A 20,218-nucleotide genomic window follows, 5' to 3' on the forward strand; every position below is an offset into this window, starting at 1 on the left:
TTAAATCCTTTTATAAAAAAAAAACTTGTACTCTGTAGCTATTGTAATAATGTAACTTTTGTTCTTATCGCGATTGCATAATTTACTTTGTCTTTATATAAAAATAAAACGAATGTTTAAGACATTTAAACATTACATTTATGTTTTATATTGGCATCATAAAGTTCAGCTAAAAAGAACAGGCCTATTAATACGGACAACTGGAATTTATATACTCTCTTATTGTGACATATTATTCCACATTTCTCTTACTTTTATTGTTTCAATATTTTCATTGGGATGATTTTTTGAATTAATAAAATTAAGGTGTCACACACTATAAGAAAAATGCTTAAATATATCGCATAGAAATAAAGAAAAAAGATACAATGAAAAGTAACAATAAAAAATAGTATAGATTCTCTATGTACAGCATTTTAAAATTATTTTGCACAATTGTAAAGTTTTATCATTTTGACATTGTCGTTTATGTAAATCATGATAATAAGTACGCTGTATAGATCTATCAAAAAAAAAAAAAGAAACAGGATGACGTTTCTAAGTCACGGAGCTTAGAGAACCCCTCTAATAAGAGTTTGGACACGAGCCGTAGTTTTGTGCAAAGTAATACTTTTAACAAAATTGAGAGGGAAGAACATTTACTATTTCTTTCTCCTTCTACTGTCATTTTCTTATCTATTTTTCTCTCTCTTTCTCAGGAATTGTTAAAACCAGTCAAAAGTGACTTTCTCATGTCCAGACTCTTTATTAGATCTCTAAGAGGAGTTACATACACAAACCGCCGGCAGTCTTATACACCATAAAAAATTCAAAAAACAAAAATAAGTTTTTTTCATTGTCTTTGTATCTCTTAGATTATTAATCATTAATAAACTTTTCACCCATCTGATTCAATTATGGAACGTGATGATGGCAATATTTCAAACATTAAGCTAAAATTCACTTTAAACAGGAAGTTGCCATTACTAGCATAAATATTTCATATTATCATTAATTTTCTATATTTAATAATCATTAGTTTTCTATACTTAATAATAACAACTTTAAATCTCTTAATTTATATACAAGATGTAATATAATATGTCAATTGCTTTAAAGTACTAAATTCTTTTCAAGTGAATCTTGCCTCTCATATTACATCCTAAGTAATTATGAATACATAGCACCTATCCGAATATACTAGTGTCTTACTCTGTTACAAAGATACTTGGCAAGTTGTAGTATTATCTGTCTAAAATAGTATACTTTAATATTTTACATTTCTAGATTGCTCAATTTATATAATTCGCTATTGTTTTATTTACTTATAAAGTACTCAAGTTCTTCGCTAAGTATATATATATATAGCAGCCATCTGAACTATTTTCATACATAAAACTCGAACAATCGCTTTTAGTACTTCTTTAGAAGGCTAATACTTTATCAAATATTTTTAGCACTTGTGTGGAAGGCATTAGTATTGAGTATAGTTTATAAATTACGTTTTTTTTCAAGCATAATTAAAGAAATATGCTTTTTGTCGTTTGATAATAAAAATAATATGAACAGTCTCATAGTAAAATAATACAATATCTTTCGAATCAAAGATCGCAAATAAAAAATAAATCACTATCATGTATTAAATAGTACTCACCACTTAATTCTTATATCCTGAGATTATACATCTGCAAAGAAAAAGTAATTGTGATGATTTCTTAAAACAATGGCTGTGTTGAAGCTGGACGAAGCTGCTAGCTTGATTCGATGCAATTGATTGAATCTATAAGAACTAATCATGTTCAATTGCTGAACAAGCAGGCTAGCTATTTTGTGTTAAACACGCCTAATGTTTCGAGGAAATAACATCTTATCTTTTTAAATAAATGGCAGTAAATTCAGTTTCATCAGTCAACAGTAATTCGTTTCCATATCTCGATGGACAGTCACAGGTGCTAAAACATGATGTGGCGATCCTAAATATGTCGTAGGAGAAGGCACTCCGATGCCGGATTGTTTAGTCAAATCCGATTCGACGTCATTTTCAACGGCTAATAAGGGTTCGGAGGCGAAAGTCTGTTGTTCAGAATCATCGTGAGGCGTCATTGTGCTATACCCATGATCACTGTCCCCACCGGGTGGTCTTCTGTAGTTAGTAGAAACTCTATACGGTGATATACGTGCCACATTGTCTCTCACTAGACAATCTAAATTATTTTTAATCTGATCTAATTCTGCAGGTTCAGGATCGCCATCGATATGCGTCATACGCAATGTATCAGGTGAGGTATGAAGATGTAAACATTGATGCTCTAGACCCGAATGCATTGATCGGAGTCTGTAGCAAAACAGAATGAAGCCTAGAATCAAAAACAGTGCAAGAATTCCACCAGCTACCGGCCCAACTGATGGCCACTCTCGTACCGCGATCTCGTCAGTCGATTGCGAATCTGAAAACGCATAATTTTGTTATCTAATGGTTAACCCCGTAAACACAATAAAGTAGTAAGCCTTAAGCCTTAAGAAATTGACCATAGTCGATTATTTTTCTCACATTCGACTGTGATTGATCAATTTTTTAAGGCTTAAGACTTACTACTCTATTGTGTTTGTGGACTAATGCAAATAAACAAAAAAGAATAAAGAAAAAAAAAGACAAACTTACTATAAGTGCCATCGCCGTAAGGTATTAAAGAACCGAAGATTCCTTTAAAACATACGGACATATCAGAACAAAACGGTTGTTGCAAAGGAGTCTCTCCATCGGTGTCGACATGACACCATTGACAATCCGCTACACCTAAACAGTCTCTCTCCGTTGTATATGATTTGCAATTGATAATTGGGCACGATTTCAAATTCATGGACTCTATCCACGGAGTCTGTAAACTAGATCCTTGCTCATATATAGGTGGACAAGAATCCAAATTGTCGATACTTTGTTGCATACAGCTAGAAGAATACAAAGAACATTCGCAAGGACATTCACAACCAGTTTGTTCCATACTTTTACAATTTAGGCACGAATGATCCATCTGCAATATTTAATAAACAGATACAATATATTATTTAAGAAATTAAAAAATGTTTTAAAATAAAAATTGTGAGCTTACCGTACTGCACGGACAAAAAGCTCTAAGCAAATTACACTGAGTAGTCATGTTCACAACACCAAGGAATACATTGGTACCCGGTACAGCAGCTACCTGATATCTAACACAATGCTCGCCATGTGCCATATTAGTGAGCACCTCGTCGAGCGACGTATTAAACTGATAGTATCTCTGCACAGTACCATCTAAGTAGCTGGCGCATGATTTCTTTTTCACAAACATTCCGTGATTCAATATGTCATTAGCCACTAAGAGTTCCTTGTGTGTTAAATGTTGTTGTTCAATCTTGCCCGTTGCTTCCAACAACTTCGGATGGGATACCAAATAGCCTTTATCATCCATTAAGAAACACTTTACAGTTGCATCATGACAGAATGGAAACATTTCCAACAACAGTCTCATAATGTAACCCATTGTAACATCCATAGACAGAATAGCAATTACGTAATCTGTACTTCCATTAATCCTCACAGAATATTTGACAGTTTGACTCAAAGTGACTACATAGCCTGATCCACCTGCATCTAAGTAAGGTGGAGTTAAGATTATCTTGTCAAGTTGTTCCAGTACCTTCCCATACCACATTCGCCTTTTGGGGTCAAAACCAGAATCTAATACCATCCCTGGAAATACTTCTAATACACCACTAACCGTACTGACAACATATCTAAAATCACAAAATAAAATAAGTATAAAGATATCATCTTATAAGTCATTGATAATTATATGTAAAATTATAATTACCTTCTTATAATGAACTTATTTAACGAACTCTCGGCGTGCTGCTTTTTAAAATGTTTTAAAACTGGTGCTAGCGTTGCTACATCTGATTTTACAGATGGATGTAAACCGGGATTAGCCAAAAGACCCGTTACATCTTTTAGATATGCCATGTAGCTTTGTACATTCACAGTTGAACCTGTTTCTAGTAATTTCAGTTGTTCCATTGGGGATTGGAAGCACCATGGTGATAAATAAATTACACCTGTTGCTAAAAAAAAAAAAAGAAAAAAGATGAATTTATAATATTTACAAGTCTATAATAAACAATAGTAACTAGAGTAAAATTTTACTTCCTTACACAAAGTTATAATCTTGTTTCTATAAATGCAAAATATGTCTTTATCAATGACAGTTTGAAGCATAAGATCGAGGCGGTGATGTAATATATTTGTTGGCAGTGGAGGCGCATTTCTCGCGACAGGCAATATTCCCTCTTCAGTTGTCGATACCAAGCATATTATCAAATCATTATAATTTAAGTGTTTCCATCTATACCGCTTCTATATTATACATTAAAGGAAAATATTCTATATTTTATTTTTCTTAGTTTATCGTCAAATATATTTACAGATGTATTATCTTGTGTATATACCTGTTCGCCTAATTTTGTTTTTACATTCATGATTCCTTTAAACTCATTTATCATCTTCAATACTGTTTGACTATCTATATTTTCAATGTCTTGCAAATGCACTTTAAGTGGTTGCTCAACCATTGTCTCGAATCTAGGAAAATTTTTATGCATCCAAACCACTCCTTTGTTATCGAAGAATATAGCATATATGTTTAAACCAACATTGAAATATGTTATGTCATCGAGAAAATCACGCAGTTTTATATCTAAGGATAGTAATGCAGTTTTTCTAACTTGCCCAATAGATATTGTCATTGTCTTGCTATATGGCTCAATATATGGATCTGATACATAAAAATCTTTCTTGGTATGATCAGGACATTGCAAACAAGAAAATAGTTTTCCTATCTCATATCCAAGAACATTTTGCATTGGAAAAATTATGATACTGTCATTACTTAATTTCTTAATAACAGTGGGTGCTTGTTGATCTAAAAATATATTATGATACAAAAACATTTTCTGTATAATTAAAGTAAAGTATTATAATAAAATTAACTTACCTGTAACAATAATAGTTTTAAGATAAGTTTTAAACTGTTCCAAAATTATTTCAAAAATTCTTTGTGCATTTGATGTATTTTGTAATTTATTAGTCAAATGCAAAATAAGCACTTCACCCCTTAGATTTTGTGTTAATTTTATAAAATCAATCTTCATCACTTCATTTGAATCTGAAAGAAAATTAAGAGAGTAAAATTAGCATACATTTTATAAACAATATGTATATTTCATTGATAGAAACGATAATAAGAATAAAACAAAATAAATAGACTGAAGGTAACTAGATTATATAAACAAATCATATACTACAAGTAAAAAATCCAATAATAAGAAAAAAATATAATTATTCTTGTCTATTTACCTGTTCTAGTTAAACTATCGATATAACGGGTCAATTGAAACTTATTAATATCTGTTGCCTTTAACAAGCTATCTTTACAAAGCAGGGGAATAGTATGAGCAAGGCCCACAATGGTAACATTATCTGTTTCAGAAAGCATATCTATAATAGTTTTGGCTGTTAATTGAACCAAAGCTAGCTCAGATTCAGACATGAATGTGCTATGTTCCAAAAGTAGAATGACATTTTTTTCGTGACAGTACTGGGATAATAAAAGAGGTCCGACATTGTAAGCTAATGTAGGTGGTCCACACATTGTATCTGGTTCGTTCATTGGCAGTACATGTATGCTTTTCCACTCTTGACCTCTCAATAGCCTTGTAAGTTCTATAATCAAACTTAATAATGTATCACGTTATCTTGATAAAACATAAAATATTATAGTATATTCAATAAAAGCTACCTTTTATGACATCTGTACATATATTTGAAACTCTGTTCATCTCCATGTCGTAATCGACTAATTGACTAGAATAAATATTGGACAAAGGATTGTGTGCCAGTATGCGGTGTACGATTTCGTAGACTTGATTGAAGACATTGATGTGCGCCGCTAATTTATTATTAAATTTATCAACTAAGGCACTCAATTTCAAATCCAAATTGTTGGAAACGTTCGTAAATTCTATTTTATTAATCATCTCCTGGAACGAGGAAGCGCCGAGCTCTTCGTCGACGACGGATCGCAGCATCTTTGACAGGTGCATCACGACATCTCGCAGGTACATGCCGTTCAGGGGTTCCGCTGGCACCTGTTTACGCATCGACTTGCCGAACCTGGTGGCATCGTCATTAGAGGCTACGCAAAGATTTATCAGTATCAACACCGAACTCAAGTACAAAATCTTGTTTACAGCCATCCCAGCGAAGCTTCGGCGGCAAGCGTCCCTCATCATAATTATAACCTTACGAATTCACGTTATGACAACACCATGCAACAACAGCTCATGCCGGCGACAAATGAGCATTTCAAGCAGCGTCGTCGTGACTCGTGTATCGCGCGATTTTAGAAGCTTTCCGAATGCTTTTACGCATGATCACGCATGATGCGCACTGATCGCATTTGACGCTTGAGTGTCGTTTTGTTTCAGCACTTCATACAATATGGCGTCTAAAAAAAATATTTTATCAATTAGTGATGTTCTTGACGAATATATGATTCACCAACCTCATCATTGAAAGCGAAGACGTTTTAAATAAAAATTTACAAATATTATGAATAGTAATAACGGCAAGTAATGATTAAATAAAATATGTGAAGAGGTTATGGCAAACAAAAAAAAATACTTAAAAATTGTATACATTTATCCCTGATTTCTCGAGAAATGAATTTAAGGAACATTTTAGATAAGGCAAAGAACATGTACAGAAACAATAATTATTAATTTCAATCAAAGACAAAGATATAGCTTCTTCTGATAAACAAACGCATCTAGATATCCGTACATCATGACCTTTCGTTTCTGGACAAGTTCAATTTTTTAAATTAAAACTACATTTTAAATTTTTTACGTATTAGAACAGTTCATGTATTTTAAATACTTTCTTAAATTAATATTGAATTATACATATATAATGTATATTTTATTTTTTTAATATTAATTTTTTTATATTATCCTTTTAATTTTGAGTGCTGCCGGCAGACGGCGAAAAAAACAACACGCCGAAGTTCGAATGTCGGAGCAGCGGCGACGCGTTTCTCATCTTCGGTTTTCGTAATCGTGGGATGTTTCAGCCCGTGCTACGCGAGCTCAACAAACACCCAATGTGGCGTTTGAGTTTGGCAGGGTTATGGATTGAGGTTTCGGGGTGTGGCATCGTTATTCTGCGGGTCCCTGGGACGTCGAGAAACGCGGCAGTAGCGGCGCGATTGGGCGCGATGTCGCGTTGTTGAAATACGTTCGAGGTGCGCGCGACGATCGCAAAGTGTCCGTACACGCAAGATTTCCTCCGCTCGTGTATCTTTTTTTTTTCCTTAACGCGGTTGCTCGAGATCTTGGTGCGTTACGTGCTTTGTTGACGTTTTCGTGCGTTAACTGCGCAAAAGAGATCGTAACGTGGAATTAATTACAAGAGCTATGTCCGGGACGTCTTCACGTCGATCCAGACAGCGTTAACGCGCTCTCCTCACGTTTTTGACGCAAGATAGAACGAGTTGCCGAACCGCAACGACGAGGCAGGCTGTGGTCCATGAAATCACGTGGAACAAACACGACGTGGGATGTTGAGCGCAACCACCCCCACTCAGCCCCACGAATACACCGAGATGTCTCGGTTAGCCGACTACTTTGTCGTGGTCGGCTACGATCACGAGAAAGAAAGTAAGTCATTATCGAGATGGACTTGACATTCGTCGTTAGATTCTGCATTCAGCATTTTTCTGTTTTTGTTCAGGTTTTTTTCTAAGCCCAATTTTTTTTCCAAGTTATATTTTTTCCATTAAAATTAACAATGATAATATCCATAGACATTGAAGAAAGGTAAAAAAAAAAGTTAAGTTAAATGTTGAAAATTACAGATGGAGATTGCTTTCCTTTTAGGAGATACGTGATTTTCTAGCAAGAGATACAGGGTGACACAGTGATCATTTCATCTTTGTTTAACGTTAATAAACAACAAGTAAGGCCCTGCGTACAATGGAGGAAATATTAGGCATAGGAATAAATATTAAGATTTTAACCTATCAGAAATCGTGTATTCCGGTGTAACTGATATCTGGTAGGTTGAACTTAATATTTATTCCTGTTCCTAATATTTATTCTATTGTGCAGAAGCCTTTACGCTGTATCATCTTTACTTCTTGCTGAAAAGCTGCTTTCCATTTATCAAAGATAATTCTTATTTGTGACGTCATAATTCAGTTGAATGCACGTTCCTTTTTATTCTGACTAGATTTTCTGATAAGATTCAACTGAGTTTTTATCTACAATCTGACCATAAGACCATGTACTTTACTGAACCTTGTTAAGTAACATTTTATTTAAAATAACTTTAACATTTTTTATATAATGAAGGCTTTTATTTAGTATAAAATATTCTTATATTTTTAAAGATACACTCATAAATCAAAATCATTACTTTTATAATATTTATTATAACCAAAATGATATTTATTAAAAGCGTTTTTTTCAAACGTAAAACAAAAAAGGAAGCAACATGTAGTGGTTACATTAGCGTTCGATAAAAAATAATTGTATTATAAAATTGTTTATGGTATTTAACTAAAAAATTCCATTCGCCATAGTGATTCAACCACTTTGAATTTTCAAATTTTCAATCCGCTATAACGATGAGGTCAGTTCTCTAATGCAAACATTTAGAATATAAATTCGTAACAATATATTTCATAATGTCTAAAAAGGAGAGTATAATGGCAGCGCGCGCGGAGCGCGCTCAGGGAATGTGCTAGTTTAACATTAAAAGTGAGATAAACTTGTGATTATAAACCTGTGTTGTTATACAATAACTTTGTCACCAAAGCAAATAATAATGATTATCTGAATATAAAATAAATTTAGACTCAATATTACTTGTATGAAAATGGTAAACAACTACACAAACATTGTTCTATTCTTTGATATTTTTCAGAAAACACAAATGATACAGTGAAATATTTCATTTTCGTTTAACATTAACACAATAAGGATGTAATGATTCACTGTATCATACTGTGTCAACTGTATCTCTTGCTGGAAAGCATTTTGTGACATCCAATACAAGACAGAATAACACTTATATTGACTGTGTCTCCTAAAAGGAAAGCAGTCATAGTTGAACTCTCTATACATACAGCAAATTCTTGGCTGTTCTTTAATTGTTACATTAGCTAGCATTAACAAATATATAATATATGCATGTGTCGCCATTGCAGGGGGTGGTGTAAGTAGTGGAGCTATATTACAACGATTCCCAGAGAAAGATTGGTCGGATACACCTTTTATTGAAGGAATAGAATGGGTAAAACTATTTCTTTTTGAAGATTCGTTACATTGTCATGTTATTTACTCATGTACTGTCTTATAGTTTTGTCAACCACAAGGATGGGCTTTATCAACAGAAAGGCAAGAGCCACGCTTCTTTGTTTCAATATTGACAGATATCGATGCAAATCGACATTATTGCGCTTGCATGTGCTTCAACGAAACCGTATCGATCGTGCCAAGCAAACCTGTGGACGAAGAAGAGGATCCTGTAGATGGAGATAGTCGCCCCTTGGTCAGGGCGATACCCGCCATTGCACATCATAGCATTATGTACGCACCTAAATGTCTGGTGCTGGTTTCCAGACTCGATTACATAGAAACATTTAGAGTATGTGAATATTTATACATTTAATATAAGATCTGTTTTCTATAGCTGAACTAGTGTACATTTTTAAAAACTTAAAGTAAAAATAGGTGTATGTTTAATATTTGGCGAAAACGAGAAAATTCTAGTGCAGGAATAAAAAACAGAATAAAAAAACCCATAATTAATACCTCATCATCTGTGCTTTCCATCAATTTAATAATGATTTATTATTCTTGTAGAACTGTCTTGGCATTATATACACGGTATATGTAGAAAATCTTGGTATACCGTTAGAGACGTTAGTCGGAAACATATTAGGATGTATCCAAGTACCTCCCGCTGGTGGACCACAGGTACGATTCAGTATCGGAGCAGGGGATCGTCAGGCGCTTCAACCACCAATTAGTCCTTCTCTTCCTATAACTCATACTAGTGTAAATTTATTATTTCAGCAATTAGGTAAGAATGTAACAAAGTACACAATTTGCAATCAATAACTGTCGATATGTATATATATATATATAATATTATTTAATACATAATATTATTTATAGGTATTCGCAATGTGTTAGTATTATTTTGTGCAGTTATGACAGAGCATAAGATACTTTTCCACTCTGCTAGTTATTCTCGACTGACCGAAGGGTGTCGTGCCCTGACAGCGTTGATGTATCCGTTCAGATATTCACATGTTTACATTCCTCTTTTGCCAGCGGCTTTAGTTGAAATACTCAGCACTCCAACACCATTTATTATGGGTGTACACAGTTCGTTAAAATACGAAGTTGCTGAACTTGTAAGGCTAATTTTTATATATAATTTTGAAAAATCATTTTAATTCAAACGCTTATTATGATCTTTATGTTTACAGATGGATGTAATAGTCGCCGATCTGGACGGAGGTTCATTGACAGTTCCGGATGGTGTTTCGCTTGCTTTATTACCGGAACCATTACTCTCGCAGACGCAAGACGCGTTATCCCTAGTGTTGCAGCCAGAATTGGCATGCGCAGATTACGCGTTTCCTCCACTTGCTACTAGGGCTCCACATTCTCCTATGCTTGACAAAGAACTCAGGGCGGTATTTATGAGAACCTTTGCTCAATTGTTGCAAGGATACCGTAGCTGTCTGACGTTGATACGAATACATCAGAAACCTGTTATCACTTTTCACAAAGCCGCGTTTCTAGGAGAGAGAGGTTTAACTGACTGCGACTTCACCACGAGAGTTCTGGATTGTATGTTTTTTACATCTTTTATCGCAGAAAGAGGTCCACCGTGGAGACCTTGCGACGTGTGGGATGAATTATACAGTAATTTGAGTGATCAGCTGAAGCAAGAAACGCAGGATCATCGAGTCATCTTGACACATATCCAAGAGCTAGCTCAACAGTTATACTTGAACGAAAATCCGAATCCTCAACCGTACGTACAGAAAATTTTGAAGCCACCTGAGGGTGCGTTTGCGAGGATTCACCAGCCTCTCTTGCCACGTATCAATCCGGAGCAGGTTCAAGCGATCATCGATGAAGGCCTTGCGAAGAATAATCTCAAAGTCAGATTGTCATCCCTGCGGCCGATTCAACCTCGTATCGTGCCTATAGGTCCGCACATTTCATTTGTTCATGACACTAGACACCTAGTTAGCAATTCAGCTCGTAGATTAGAAGTATTACGCAATTGCATTAATTGTATATTCGAAAATAAGATTTCGGATGCTCGCAAGACGTTTCCAGCCGTCTTGCGAGCTTTAAAAAGCAAAGCTGCTCGATTGGCACTTTGCATGGAGTTGTCGCAGCATGTGGTCGGAAACAAGGCTATGTTGGAGCATCAGCAATTCGATCTGGTGGTACGTCTAATGAATTGCGCGCTACAAGACGACTCGTCGATGGACGAGCACGGAGTCGCCGCTGCACTACTGCCGCTCGCCACCGCGTTCTGCAGGAAGTTATGCACCGGCGTAATTCAATTCGCATACACTTGTATCCAGGAGCACCCGGTATGGCAGAATCAACAATTTTGGGAAGATGCTTTCTATTTAGATGTGCAGAAAGACATCAAACGTTTGTATCTGCCAGGTGACAATTCGCCGCCTAGGCTCATGAACGATGGTATTTTGAGTCCTATCAGTCCACGGGATGGTAAAGAGTTTCCATACCGCGACCGATATTCCATCTATCAGGCTCAGGAACCGTCAGCGTTAGAGATAGCTGCGGATCAGATGCGTATCTGGCAGTCCATCGATCCTGAGAAGCAGAAAGAACTCGTGAATAGTGAAGAGAGTACTATGTACAGCCAGGCTATTCATTATGCCAACAGAATGGTCTATTTACTAGTGCCGTTAGACATTGGTTCGAAAACACATCGTCAGGATCACATCTACGACGAGGAACGCGCCAGTAATAGTATTACGAATAGCGTGGCGAGCGACAGCGGCGACGCTGAATCAGGATTCGAAGAGACCGATCCAGGTGAAACTGGCAGTGCCGTCATTCGGATGGTCTCGCGATTCGTCGATCGCGTGTGCACCGAGGGCGGTGTTAGCGCCGAACACGTGCGTTGCCTACATCAAATGGTTCCGGGTGTTGTTCACATGCACATCGAGACACTCGAGGCAGTCCATAGGGAAAGTAAGAGACTGCCACCGATACAAAAACCGAAGATCCTGACACCGAACATGTTGCCTGGTGAGGAAGTGATAATGGACGGCTTGCGCGTTTACCTGCTGCCGGACGGCAGGGAGGAGAGTTCCTCAGGATTACCCAAGATACCGCCTCTCTTGCCAGCCGAAGGTGCAATCTTCCTCACAAATTATAGAATAGTGTTCAAGGGTATACCTTGTGATCCGTTTGCCTGCGAACAATTGGTCGTCCGTGCTTTCCCTGTGACATCTTTGACTAAGGAGAAGCGTGTCGCTGTGCAACATCTGGCGCACTTGGATCAATGCCTTCAGGAAGGCCTGCAATTACGTTCTTGTACGTTTCAGTTGATAAAATTGGCTTTTGACGAGGAGGTTACACCGGAAAATATCGACACTCTGAGGAAATTAGTTCATAAAGCTAGATATCCGCCGCACATCTTCCATCATTTCGCATTCAATGGCCAAGTTCTAGTTACACAAACGGCACATCACAAGGGCAAGGAAAAAAATGCTACTCTAAAGGGTTTTGCGAAAAAAACGCTACTGAAAACCGCGCGAAAGGCAGGTTTTAAGCCGAAACAATCGTCCAAACGGCAAAAGTATGTTCTGCCGAATATGAATCTCATCAACAGCAACAACAAGTACATGACGTCGCCTGGCCGAATGAGTCTACCGATGACCGATAGCAACGAGCTCAGCCACGATGACGATCTCAGCGTAGACGATTTCGAGATACCTGGCGTAGTGACACAACCACCGACTGACGCCAAGACTCTCGAACGTTTGTCTGAGCGTAGTTACGTCAGGGACTGGTACCGATTGGGTCTCTATTCAAACGGACCACATAACAATCGTCGTAACGAACCCTTCCGATTGACCTCGGTGAACTGCGCCTACATGATTTGTCGAAGCTATCCTGCACTTCTGATTGTGCCAACTTCTGTATCAGACGAAAGCATTCGACGATTCTGCAGACTTCATCGTCATAGTAGAATGCCAGTTGTCACCTGGAGACATCCGCGAACAAAAGCGTTGCTGATTAGAGGCGCGGGTTATCACGGAAAAGGCGTAATGGGCATGCTGAAAGCCCATCCGACCTCCGGCAGTAATTTAAAGACTACATCCTCGGAGACCACTTCCTCTCTGGAGCAGGAGAAATATATGATGGCGCTTGTTGCCGTGACACCGCTTTCCGTACTGCGACAAGGTTCCGCTTGGGGTATGTCCGACAGCTCTCTAAGTATAGACTCTCTATTACTAGCAGCAGAAGATCGTAACGCCACGCCTGAACAATCGCGCCGCAATCCATTCAACAAACCCCTAGGCACTTTCAGTTCGTCGGGCGGGAAAGGTCCCAAGAATCTCGGACGATGGGGTTCCCTGAAGGACAAACGACACAATTCTCAAGCTTCCTTAACTTCAGTTCATCACCAGCGCGGAACTGTCAGACATTCAGCGGATTCTGACAGCGGTACGGAATGTGTTCACACATTTCAACGCGCCGCTCTCTACATTCTGGGTGAAAAGGCGCATATGAAAGGCGTGAAGGCAGAATCTACCCCCAAAACGGACTTCATTCCGGTAGAATATTATGATGTGAGGCATACGAAAGCTGCATTTAAGAAGCTGATGCGAGCGTGCGTACCTAGCTCGCCGAATGTAGAACCCGATCAGAGTTTCTACAAACTCATCGAGAATTCGGAGTGGTTGCAGCAATTGCAAAGCCTGATGCAACTAGCGGGAGCAGTCATAGACCTCATGGATATGCAGGGCTCGTCAGTAGCTGTTTGTCTGGAAGATGGTTGGGACACAACAACCACCGTTTGCTCCATAGCGCAGGTGTGTCTCGATCCACATTATCGAACAATCGACGGCTTTAGGACCTTAATCGAGAAGGAGTGGCTCGGATTCGGGCATAGATTCGGCCACAGAAGCAATCTCGCAGCAAATTCGCAAACGACAAACTTCACGCCTACGTTTCTACAGTTCCTGGACATAGTGCATCAGATACAGAAACAATTTCCTCTGGCCTTCGAATTCAACGAATACTATTTAAAGTTTTTAGCTTATCATTCGGTATCCTGCCGCTTTCGTACATTTCTGTTGGACTGCGAGTTTGACAGAGTAGAGTGCGGTATCACCGCCATCGAGGATAAAAGAGGTTCCTTAACGAGTCATCACAAGGGCGTGGACACCGGTAGCGATGACGACACGATTTATCCTGGCGGTAGATTAGCGGGAACAAACAAACAAACACTTGGCTGCAATCTCGGGCAGAGTATATTCGATTACATAGAGAAGCAACATGCGAGATGTCCGTTGTTTTATAATTTTATGTACACACCGAACACGGAGAATCCTGTTCTGCGACCAGTGTCCCATCTGCCGAGTCTGGACATCTGGCAGTTTTACTTGGAAGAAGAACTGGCACACGGTCCAGCATACGATCTGGAAGTGCTGCAACAGGATTCCCAGCAGGAGGAAGAGGCCGAGGCTGCGGATGGCGTGGTTAAGAGCAATCGTAAAGTGGTCACTCAGGGGTGATTATTACTTCAAATGCCACATTTAACGTTCTCAAAGAAATCATCAAGTTACAAATTACAATCTTTTTTGTAGATACGACGGTGTCAGCACAATGGTGCCCGATCAGTTTTCGCATCTTTTAGAAGAAATTCACAAATTGGAAACCGAATTGGGACATTTACCGCAAAAATGGAAAGTACTCTGGGATAAACTCGAATTACCAAATACCGATTCTCTTGCTGTAAGTAACATTACATTGCTGTAAGAATATTACAAGAAATGAGAAATTTATTTGAAAAAATTTATGAGAAAAAAAAAACAGAATGTACAAGAAATTCTTTATTCTTGCCGAGGTAGTTTTGCGAGTATCATTGCAAGAAAAAAAATATATATGACTGTATACTATTGCACAATTTACTTTTGAATTATGTTATTTTTTTTAGAAATACACCAAGATATTTTTTATTAGACTTTATTGAAGCATTACGAATTAAAAGTCATATGAGAATTCATTCGCAATTACCAATAAATCCTGTTAAATAATTGTTAAAAAGCAAATAAATAACACATTGCTATTAGATATTATTTTATATTAACCTTTGCAATGATTAAAAAAGAATATATGAAATATTTATTGAATTTATAGCGATGTATTAAAGATACCTCGAGACTTTGTGTTGCCTGAATATATTTGGTATAACTGTTGTAAAGCCCCATTCGTGATTAATTTTCTTTTTTCTAGCGGCACGCGTCATTCAGCACGGCACTCGTACGGTACCACGGTCGATTGATTCATAAACGCTCTACTTTAGAACTATTATTGCGCGGCAAACTTGCCGGTGGAAACACTACCGGAAACGAAGGCTCCGTGTATGCACATCCACACAGGTATCGTTAATGCCGATTTGCACAATTTGCTCAAATTGATTAAACATATCGTTAATACAAATATTTCCCAAAGGTTCGAACGATTGGATTCCGCGACACCGACTCATTGCGATGCATGTTCCGGCGTGTTATGGGGTCCTGTGAAGGCTGGATTAAGATGCATTGATTGCGGTCACGTGTGTCATGATAAATGCGCGGATGCTGTGCCAAAGAATTGCACAAAATATAAGGCTGTGACAGATAATCTCCAAACTCACACACTTACGAGAAGCGGTGGCGATAATGGAAGCGTAAACTCAAGTATGCGCTGATTTCATTAATCTGAACGGATTAATTAAGTGTTTCTCACATATAATCTTCCTAGCAGCAACTTTATTATTTTCAAACTTTTGCTACTTTATATTAACATGAGCTTTTTCTTGCAGGCGTAACAACTATACAAACTTCTTCTCAGCAATATTATGAACAATTCTCGAGTAATGTGGCGGAAAATAGAACGCATGAAGGCTATCTTTATAAACGAGGAGCTCTATTAAAGGGCTGGAAACAAAGATGGTTTGTACTAGATTCTATAAAGCATCAACTGAGATATTACGACGCAGTAGAAGACTCGCACTGTAAAGGATATATAGGTATGTAATTAAACTTAAAAAAAAATGAAATACTACAAGAGAAAAGTTTGAAAGTAGACGAGGTATGTATTACAAAATCACATATTATCTGTAAACAGATTTGGCTGAGGTGGTGTCTGTTACTCCAGCTGCACCAATGCCCGGACCACCAAAGAAAACGGATGATAAATCCTTCTTTGATGTGAGTATATATTTTACTTTAATAGAAAAACACATACACAATTTAAATACAATTTTTATAAAAAATGTATTAACTTTTCAATAATTTCAGTAAATTAAGTTTAATTAAGACACAGATTTCCATGATATATTTAACTTTTTTCAATTCTGTGAATTAATTCATTTTTGTATGATACTGTTGAAATATAATTTTTGCCATATATTACAAACATGATAGAATCATTTTCTTTACAGCTTCGTACAAACAGACGAACATATAACTTCTGTGCTGCTGATGCAACGACGGCGCAAGAATGGATCGAAAAAGTTCAAGCGTGTTTACAATAATGTGACACAGCGCTTGATTATAGTACTAATTTCAAATTCTGGATGTGACTGACATAGAGAAGGAAACACAGATTTTAATTTTGTTACATAATCTTGTATAGTCTAATTGTATGCGTCATAGACTGCAGTAATCTTGCTTTAAGTATTTTAAAATGCAAACTCGTTGGACTGAAAAATAGTATCATAAATTAAATGTGATACATCCATATCCTCAATATAGGATTAGTATGTGAATATACTGTACATTTTTTATGATTATGTCGTTATGTTAAATCTGTTTATTCATTCAGCTGGAAGATGAGAGATCGTTATATGTCGCGCCTAAATTTTTTTTTATTTTGTTTAATGTTTTCTAATATTAAATTATAATGGATTATATAAAAACGAATATAGCTCATATAATAAATTGTGTCCACTGAAATATATACAGCTTGTCTCAAGATAGTTTCTGTAAGTTCTTTAAATAAATTGGAATCAATTTTTCCTTAATAAAGCACTGATTATAAACGACTAAAAAATAAATGATGCTAACTGCAAACTATTTTTTGGCACAAATGAACACGTGCTAATCTTTAAATGAATCTTTTCTCAATGAAATTTAATTTTTGTTGTATTATCAAGATGACTAATATTTAAAATGTGAGAGCAGAAAAACGATATACAGTTCAATTTTTACTAAGGAAAGACTAATACTTTCTAAATTAAATAAAAGATCTTTTATTCTCTATCCTTTTTACAAAATACATAAAAATTGGATTAACTTGGGACATTCTGTATGCATATGTAAACATACATACATACATACATACATACACATTATATGGCCATATATGTGTATAATTATATCAAATGCTATTGTAATTAATATTATTACTTGATAGGTTGCGACCTTGTTTGTTAAAAGTGTTAAGTTCAAAGCTTATATGAGAAAGACAAAATTTCTATCTCTAAATGTTAAAAATATTTGATTAATATTCCTGCCATGCTAACAGTAAAATTAAATTAAGAATACATTTGGAGTATTTTTTATTATAGCTTGAAAGTACTTTGTACTTGGGAAACAAAAGCGATGCTATTTATATTTATATACATTTATCAATATATAATACCTTCGAGATTTTACATTATTTCATATTATATACATATTATTCGCTAAAATCCTCTTCGTCACTGAAATAATTATTCTTTTTATAGCGTTTCTTTGGTACAGCCTCTTTTCTATCATATTCGTCTGTTGTTTCTCTACGTTCCATTTCTGTCTGTCTTTGCTGAAATATAAAATAACTTGAGTAAAAGTTATATAATAATTTTTAATCTACAAAAATTTAACTTGCTCATTCTTCTCTCTTCAAGTTTTAATTAAAAATTAAAAATCGTGATTATACCTCAAGTGCAATAACGGCACTTAGCGTTTCTGGTTCTTCCGTAGCATCATCATCGACATCATCGAAATGACATTTTGGTCTTTTTGTTGCTTCATCAATATCACTGTCGCTATCAAAATAACTCATATCGCACTTCTCTTGTTTCACATTTTTCTTTCGTATCCTAATTTTCTTTGCTGGTGGTTCCCTAGGACCAAGTGTGTTGTTGCTGCAGCGATACGACAAATGTCCTTTCTGTCCACATTCATAGCACTGCGATTTGTCAGGATAATCCCTACGACGTATGAATTCAGTGCTGCGACCATTGTCAATTGCTATTGAACTTTTTACAGTACGACCATATACCTAACGATAAAAAAAAACAAAGGAAGAGAACATTAACAATACATAAAAAAGATGTATTAATTTTAAAAACTCTGATCTCGGTTACATCTTTTCTTTTTGAAATTAAGAAAAAGGCACAGATCATGAATTAACTTCAATTCCTCACTAGAATAATTCTATGCAAATTAAACGTTTAACATTGTAATTTTTTAACTTTCTATTTTAGGTTTATTTAAATAGAAAATAAAAGAAAAATTTATCTAATTTATTATAAAGTTGATACATTCCTTTATAATGATTTATGAAAGTATACTGTCACAGAAAAAATGCACGTGTGATCGAATTATTGACCTATGCAAAGTGACTAGATGATAGTTTGAACACACACGTGCGAAGTCAATCAGAAAAATAAATAAAGAAATTAAAATTTATCTACCTCTGTGTTATTGAGACGTTTCGCACAAGACACAGCTTCGTCTGGCCTAAGAAATTGGACGAAGGCAACGCCACGACTACGACGCGTTACCTTATCTTTCAATATCGTTACTCTGCGAATAAACGTAATATTAATATGATATATATGTAAACTTAACACGGTCAATTTAAATAAAAATAATTATAACTCACTTGACAATTTTGCCGTAACCTTCCAACAGCTGATGTATGTCATTGTTGGTAAATGAGAATGGTAAATTTGACACATAGACAGTTGATTTACTCGGAGCGATACGACCACTCATATTTTCGCAATTTATTTTACTTTTTAGATTACGACGAAACTACTACACTTTATTACGAATTTATTCGTTTTCTCTTTTACGAATATTGAACTGTCAAATATCTCGACGGGAAGCAGTCCACGGATGTCCATATCAGAAAATAACTAGAAGCTTCGAATTCAGGTTAGGACGAGATAAAAAGTCTGCTTTTACAGCTGAATTAGCGTTCCGACAACTAGGCCTGACTAGGCTACGTTACAATGGAACGCAGACGCAGCCCCTGGTATACACTTTTTGTACTTAAAAAGTGAAATATTTATATTTAAATTGAAATTTCATGAAAATGAGAAATTTTAGTTCAGCAATAAAAAATTAACTTTTTAGGGTGCATTTCGTTTCACGTATGATACCCGTAATGCATAATTTATCTTTGTAAACGATGCATCATCCGCATAATGCATGAAACCGAATGCACTCAAAAATATGGCGAACGCAGACAAAACGTAAATTTCGTACTTGCGACATGAGTATTTAAGTATAATATATATTGCATTTTTATTTATCTATACTTTTCCATATAATTGTGCACAATCTAAAACATAAAACATTATGTGTTTATAATCTACGAATTTTATTTTCATTATAGCCTTCGCCTCTTAATTGTAAAAATCACTGTTTATTATCGATTGCGGTATAAAAGATTACAGGCGGTATTTGGAAGGAACATTCGTTCTCAAAATTTCTTTTAAACGTGATATATTTTCATTCTGTAGAATAGCATTTAAAAAAACTACGTGATTGGTCACCAATATACTTTAACATATCTAATGCGTATTCTCACGAAATAAATTTATAAATAAAGCCATTTCGACCAATTCCGATTAACTTAATTAGCACTA

General features: G+C 36.0%; 3 protein-coding genes across 3 annotated transcripts; 1 reads left to right on the top strand and 2 right to left on the bottom strand.

Moving 5' to 3' along the window:
- Positions 1 to 1,621: 1,621 nt before the first annotated feature.
- Positions 1,622 to 6,490, bottom strand: LOC108728485 (VWFA and cache domain-containing protein 1). Its single transcript, XM_018457048.1, has 9 exons — positions 5,814 to 6,490; positions 5,372 to 5,737; positions 5,010 to 5,180; positions 4,465 to 4,937; positions 4,171 to 4,372; positions 3,834 to 4,080; positions 3,090 to 3,756; positions 2,642 to 3,011; positions 1,622 to 2,426 (listed from the first exon to the last, which is right to left on the bottom strand). The coding sequence occupies exons 1-9, from the start codon at positions 6,304 to 6,306 to the stop codon at positions 1,888 to 1,890; spliced, it is 3,528 nt and encodes a 1,175-aa protein (XP_018312550.1). The 5' UTR covers positions 6,307 to 6,490; the 3' UTR covers positions 1,622 to 1,887.
- A 670-nt stretch (positions 6,491 to 7,160) lies between these two features.
- Sbf (SET domain binding factor) lies at positions 7,161 to 17,160 on the top strand. Its single transcript, XM_018457327.1, has 12 exons — positions 7,161 to 7,731; positions 9,282 to 9,367; positions 9,434 to 9,721; positions 9,940 to 10,159; positions 10,255 to 10,496; positions 10,572 to 14,881; positions 14,958 to 15,105; positions 15,607 to 15,752; positions 15,826 to 16,052; positions 16,178 to 16,384; positions 16,483 to 16,565; positions 16,799 to 17,160. The coding sequence occupies exons 1-12, from the start codon at positions 7,632 to 7,634 to the stop codon at positions 16,889 to 16,891; spliced, it is 6,150 nt and encodes a 2,049-aa protein (XP_018312829.1). The 5' UTR covers positions 7,161 to 7,631; the 3' UTR covers positions 16,892 to 17,160.
- Positions 17,161 to 17,932: 772 nt separating this feature from the next.
- Positions 17,933 to 19,550, bottom strand: LOC108728504 (zinc finger CCHC-type and RNA-binding motif-containing protein 1). The gene is made up of 4 exons (XM_018457071.1): positions 19,228 to 19,550; positions 19,037 to 19,148; positions 18,277 to 18,621; positions 17,933 to 18,159 (listed from the first exon to the last, which is right to left on the bottom strand). The coding sequence occupies exons 1-4, from the start codon at positions 19,338 to 19,340 to the stop codon at positions 18,037 to 18,039; spliced, it is 693 nt and encodes a 230-aa protein (XP_018312573.1). The 5' UTR covers positions 19,341 to 19,550; the 3' UTR covers positions 17,933 to 18,036.
- Positions 19,551 to 20,218: the final 668 nt, after the last annotated feature.

This window comes from Mycetomoellerius zeteki, unplaced genomic scaffold, assembly GCF_001594055.1.
Source record: "Mycetomoellerius zeteki isolate Tzet28-1 unplaced genomic scaffold, Tzet1.0 scaffold62, whole genome shotgun sequence".
In the NCBI taxonomy this organism is placed as follows: Eukaryota; Metazoa; Arthropoda; class Insecta; order Hymenoptera; family Formicidae; genus Mycetomoellerius; species Mycetomoellerius zeteki.

What these genes read in the sequence shown, in the direction of transcription:
- LOC108728485 (XM_018457048.1), bottom strand. Translation starts at nt 6,306, where the DNA reads ATGATGAGGGACGCTTGCCGCCGAAGCTTCGCTGGGATGGCTGTAAAC. An exon ending in CGATAGTTTAACTAGAACAG is followed by an intron (nt 5,181 to 5,371) that starts GTAAATAGACAA and finishes ATTTTCTTTCAG; the next exon opens with ATTCAAATGAAGTGATGAAG. An exon ending in CTTTTTGTCCGTGCAGTACG is followed by an intron (nt 3,012 to 3,089) that starts GTAAGCTCACAA and finishes TAAATATTGCAG; the next exon opens with ATGGATCATTCGTGCCTAAA.
- Sbf (XM_018457327.1), top strand. Translation starts at nt 7,632, where the DNA reads ATGTTGAGCGCAACCACCCCCACTCAGCCCCACGAATACACCGAGATG. An exon ending in CAAATACCGATTCTCTTGCT is followed by an intron (nt 15,106 to 15,606) that starts GTAAGTAACATT and finishes TCTTTTTTCTAG; the next exon opens with CGGCACGCGTCATTCAGCAC. An exon ending in ATGATAAATCCTTCTTTGAT is followed by an intron (nt 16,566 to 16,798) that starts GTGAGTATATAT and finishes TTTTCTTTACAG; the next exon opens with CTTCGTACAAACAGACGAAC.
- LOC108728504 (XM_018457071.1), bottom strand. Translation starts at nt 19,340, where the DNA reads ATGAGTGGTCGTATCGCTCCGAGTAAATCAACTGTCTATGTGTCAAAT. An exon ending in AACGTCTCAATAACACAGAG is followed by an intron (nt 18,622 to 19,036) that starts GTAGATAAATTT and finishes TTTTATCGTTAG; the next exon opens with GTATATGGTCGTACTGTAAA. An exon ending in GTGCCGTTATTGCACTTGAG is followed by an intron (nt 18,160 to 18,276) that starts GTATAATCACGA and finishes TTTATATTTCAG; the next exon opens with CAAAGACAGACAGAAATGGA.